Raw genomic sequence first — 5,513 nt, 5'->3', positions numbered from 1 at the left:
ACATTCAACCATAGAATTTTATCATACACCTTGTTTTTAATAGGATATCAACGATTGACGTTGGCAATCAACTTATCTGCCAATCAGAAAATCAGAAGTAAGTTAAAAGTTAATTCCATTTTATCATTTTTCTTCAATCAAATATTTTATAAAAATGACTTAATTAACTGTTTTTTTTTTACTGTTCTTATTTTTTATTTCGTATATGATTTCTTATTCATTTAAAACTAGCGCATATAAATCCGGTTTTTATTTAAAATTTCTTTTAGTAAAAATCACTCACTCTAGTCGAAACCGCTTTAATTTTCTATCGAGTCCTCATTTTGAGAAGAAACGTAACCACGTCCTGACTTGAGAGCAAATATTAAATCTTCAAACTCAGCTGACTCCAACTTGTCACTGGCATCATCATACTCATTATGATCATGATCGTTGCCACCACTATTGCTGTCTTCATTTTCGAAATAAATATCGTTCACAACACCACGAACCCTAGAAGAAGAAGGTGTCAACTGAACTCTAGGATCAATCGATCTGGTTTTTAAAATACTTGCAGAACTTGAAACAGGTGTCATAGGCCTTAAATCAACAGTATCCCACTCATTCTAAATTTAAGAGAATAATTCAAAAACTAAAAAAAATCTATAAACAATTAAAAAATAGAAGCTTAGTATACACTTATATAAACTATAACCTATATATAATAAATATAAGGTTTATATTAAATATGTATAATAACTAATATTAAAAGATGCACTTAGATGTTTTTCGATAAGAGATGTACTTAGTTAAGAAATGTAATGTAAAATAAAAGAATTTTTCATAGATACTACTTCTATATACTTCTCTAGATGTTTCTTGGGTGATTTTAAATGTTTTATGTTATAAGAATTAAAAGAAAAAATATAAATAATTATATTTACTAAATCTAAGTAGTCTTGTTGAGCAAATTTATTCGTTTTTAATTCAGGTGACCTATAAATAATATTAGGTAGCTCCATATTATCTTCGGTTTGCTTCACATCATACTCTCCTTTAGTAATATGGCACATTTGGTTTCGAAAAATTGCATAAACAAACAGAATATATAAACCCTGAAATTAAGAAAAATAGAAAATCATTAAAAAACAAACGATAATAAAAATATAGACAACAATAAAAAAAACAAAAGCCTAAATTTAAACTAAACAAATTTAACAATTTGTTTAGACATGCAAGCCTAGTTTAGTTATGCAAGCCTCGTTTAGTCATGCAAGCCTCGTTTAGTCATGGAAAGACAATTTTTTCACATAAACTGATATCAAATTAATATATACCGCTTCTAATAATAATATATACCACTCCTAAAACTTAACAACCAAGAAAATCACCACATGCCAAACACCCAAATCAATTGCACCACATGCCACACACCCAAATCAGTTGCACAATTCAATTAATTAATAATTATTACAAATTAATAAAATACATAACCACGCAACTATAGCAACATCAACAACATAAAAAAAATAAAAAAAGAGATTATATTAAAAAAAAGCTCATATAAAATTAAAGACATAATCAAGACAAAAAATCAATAAAGTGTAAATAGTTAATAATAATCATAATAAAAAATAGAATAAAAAAAAAATTTCTTACTGTAATAACATTAAAAAATGTAAAAGCTATCATCATCCACATATATCTGTATCCTAAATGTAATCCACCAAACAACCATGTTGTTGAAATTAAGGCAAAGAGAATCATGACATGACGCACTTCTAAACATAAATTAGAAGTTTTAAATATACTGTATTATTCAAATCTATATTATATATCTAATTATGCATCTTATATTCACCTTTTTTAAGTTAGTTTTAACTTATGCTTTTGAAGACTAACCACTATACCTGTGGTTTTGTTAGGTAATTAGCTGTAATATGTCTAAACAAGTCATTTAAATAGACTACTACGATCTAATAATGCTTAAACTTATATACTACTATGGCCTTATAAGGCTTAACATTTTGAGACCATAGGTGTCTCTTTTAATTAAACACAATTATTATGTATTGGTAGAGTGCTCCACTCATAAATGAGTAGTAGCAAGCTTGATAGTTACTTAGCTTGTTTCATGTAGCAGTAGTTTTGTTTGCTTCATGTTTTGGAGTTAAAAAAATGAGATAGTAATGTAAAAACAATTAAAAAGAAGTCATTCATGACTAAATCCCCTTGGCCTTAGGGAGGTAAAAATAACAAAACAAAAAACTATTATAAGATCATAGTTTTTTTAGTTTAAAGCTTAACTACAGTATCATTAAACTTAACTACCGTCTTATCAAAACCAAATGTTGTAGATAATAAGAAATAAAAACCTAGAAGATATATTAAAAACCTTTTATATTATAACGTCCTCTGTACACATCGTCATAAGACTTCCATTGAGGAGTAAGTTGGTAGGCTTGAACAAAAACTATACTTGATGCTAGTATAAGCAGCAAAACAGGAATAACAACAACTGAAAAAGCTGCATAAGCTTGAGGAATGAAGCACCTGTCAAAAGAATTGTATGTTTATATAAAACTTAACTAAATGTAAAAACACATTAAAATTTATATAGTATAATATATAAATTTTACCTCAAAGTTAAAAATGCAATAAAAAAAAAAAAACAAGCTGCTAAATTAACCAAACCAATCAATAAATCAGGATAAAATATATAGCTTACACTACCTTTTTCAGTATAGTGCTGTATAAACTTTTTTACAACCTAGTTTACAACCTTTTTTAAACTAATTATAAAATTATATTTTAAATGTAAAAAGAACAACCTATGTTTATAAATAAAGGATTGTAGCCTTAAAAAGTTTAAAATCACAAACACTCGGAAGGACTTATGTGCACCATTTTTATTGAACGCTCACACTACTAATTTTTTAAAAATAGAAGTAAATAACTAACATAAAACAGAAATTTTAGAAAGAAGATTTTTTACAAAATTTAGGAGAAAAACAAAATAAATTAACATAATTTCGAAGCTATTGATCTTTTTTTTTTTTTTTGATTCTTTTTAAGGGTCATGTTTTATTTTTCGAACTCTTGCACTTTTCTTCAAAGAGACAAGTTTTCCTATATTACTGCAGTCATTTTCAATCTTTTTGAACACCGCAAGACAACCAAATTGCTTTTCTAAGTAGCTTTTTGAGTGAGCGTTCACTTTTTCACTAGGAGTTTATTTTTATTTATTTTACCAACAGCATTTCAAAACACAATAACAACATTTCAAAACACAATAAAAACGTTACAAAACACAATAACAACATTTCAAAACACACTAAAAACGTAACAAAACACAATAACAACATTTCAAAACACAAAAACGTTACAAAACACAATAACAACATTTCAAAACACACTAAAAACGTAACAAAACACAATAACAACATTTCAAAACACAATAAAAGTTATAAAATACAATAAAAAAGTTATAAAATGCAATAACAACGTCTCAAAACATTATAACAATGTTTTAACAACAAAATAAAACAAAAACTAATTTAATGAAATATAGTACAATAAACTTATCTAATGTTAATAATTGTGTTACAAAATTATATAAACAAAAACATAAAATATTTGTAAATATAAAAAAAGTAAAAGTTTAAGTAATTTAGATAAAATATTTTTTAGAATTGTTTCAAAAGACATTAGTCATTTAAAAAACCTATATTCAGCTATTCAAAGTTACAAAAGGAATGAGGAATTATAATGTATCATATAAATAACTATAATGTATCATATAAACATAAAAAAACTACCTTACTACATTTGTGTCATGTTTATTATAAACAATGATTTGAAGTTTTTTTGAGAAATTTTATTTTAGCACAATTTACAGAATAACAATATGTCAAAGTACCAAAGTTTAACTACAAACAATATGTAATTAAAATTTGAATATATGAGTTTGGTACTTTGATCTAATGTTATCTTTTTTGCTCTACGATTCTGCACAAAAAGCTAGAGATACTGTATAAATATGAAGACGTTTTTATCTCAATCTCAAATTGTTTCAACTTGTTTTTATGCGCAATGGTTTTGTTCATTTAAGGTTTGCATTTCAGAGTAAAAAAGTTAAGAAAAGCTTGTAACATAGGCTTCCCCCTCAAAATAATTTTTAAAAATAGCCTTCTTGTATACATGACTATCAGGTATTATATTATGAATTAGTTTTATTAAAATACTTACTATTAGTTTTATTAACTTCATAAATTTAAACTAAAGGTTTTTTAGTTAGCATTGAACCTTTTTTTTGGGTGGGGCTGCTTTAACGAGGCAATTATAATATAAAATTATAATTATTATATAGATATGAGTACTGGTAAAATATAAATGAATAATTAATATAAAATATATTTCACAATAGCTCAATTGTTTTTAAACAAAATAAAAATAAAAAGCTTACATATCACCATCAATATGGACATCTGCATACATTTTAACAAAACTCCATCCCCAAATAGCATATGTTATAAAAACATAGCAGATAATAATAACAAACGGAAAACCTGTAATGATGTAGACACATAACAAAGTTTAATTAAACAATTTACTTAATAAAATTATTAACTATTTATGCTTACTTATGTTTAATTTTAACTATTTAAATATACTTTTGTTATACTTATTTTGTAAATATTACTTTTATTTTTATTAACATGTTGTTTAACTTTTATTAAAATTGTTAAATAAATACACAGACTTCTACTTTTAATTCTATTTTTTCAATAAAAAAAAAAAAATAATAATTGAAAATAGAAATCTGGGGAAAATCAAATAAAAAAAAATTAAAAAGAAAAAATAATTATAAATAAAAAGTTAAAAAAATATTTACCCCAACCAATAAGAAAAAAAATTATAAATTTTCTATAACTGTGTTCATCATTCATTACAAGGATGCGCCATAAGTTGCACGTCTTAACAAATAAAGAATTTAAATAATAATTCTTTTACCATTTAAAAAAAAAAAACAGCTGTCAAAAGTATTAACCCAAGTAACCAATTTAACAACAAAAAAATTGTTATAGTATTCTTTAAAACATTCAAACAAAAATAATCAAACAAAATAAAAAACAAACAAAATCAAACAAAAAAAAAAGAAATAAAAAAAAAAAAAAAAAAACAGAAACAAAAAATCATGCACTACCTGAGCAAACATTGTTGTAAACTGAGCTAAAAAAAAATAATGAAGAAATACACCCAAAACGCTGCATGCCTCATGATCATCAAATAATGTAGGACTCAGGTATGCTCCAACTGCATATAAAATCTAAAGAAAACTCAAAAACTAATACTTTATTACCACTTTTATAAAAATCAAAAATTGCTAAAAAAAAAAAAATGAATACAACCCAAAAAACATTAAACTTTTACAATTATGAAAAATGATACAAAAAACAAAAAAATTCTTACATTTATAGTCATAACAGCAAAAAACATATGCATCAATAGATTTGAGGTAAATGTCTTTTCTA

The 5,513-nt window shown here is 24.7% G+C and overlaps 1 protein-coding gene across 2 annotated transcripts in view; it reads right to left on the bottom strand.

The window, feature by feature from the left end:
- Window positions 1-285: 285 nt before the first annotated feature.
- LOC100202246 (adhesion G-protein coupled receptor V1) overlaps window positions 286-5,513 on the bottom strand; it is a 117,803-nt gene continuing 112,575 nt past the window's right edge. For both annotated transcript variants that reach the window (XM_065816225.1, XM_065816226.1), the window contains 8 exons: window positions 5,452-5,513; window positions 5,186-5,308; window positions 4,874-4,955; window positions 4,445-4,547; window positions 2,375-2,532; window positions 1,639-1,760; window positions 924-1,094; window positions 286-605 (listed from right to left, as the gene is read on the bottom strand). The exon at window positions 5,452-5,513 is cut by the window's right edge and continues 43 nt beyond it. In XM_065816225.1, the coding sequence (XP_065672297.1) occupies window positions 300-605; window positions 924-1,094; window positions 1,639-1,760; window positions 2,375-2,532; window positions 4,445-4,547; window positions 4,874-4,955; window positions 5,186-5,308; window positions 5,452-5,513 (1,127 nt within the window). In that variant the 3' untranslated portion in view covers window positions 286-299. The remainder of the gene's footprint in view (window positions 606-923; window positions 1,095-1,638; window positions 1,761-2,374; window positions 2,533-4,444; window positions 4,548-4,873; window positions 4,956-5,185; window positions 5,309-5,451) is intronic.

Source organism: Hydra vulgaris, chromosome 13, assembly GCF_038396675.1.
Source record: "Hydra vulgaris chromosome 13, alternate assembly HydraT2T_AEP".
NCBI classification, from domain to species: domain Eukaryota; kingdom Metazoa; phylum Cnidaria; class Hydrozoa; order Anthoathecata; family Hydridae; genus Hydra; species Hydra vulgaris.
The sequence above is the reverse complement of the archived record's forward strand: the minus strand, read 5'-3'. Positions and strand labels throughout refer to the sequence as shown.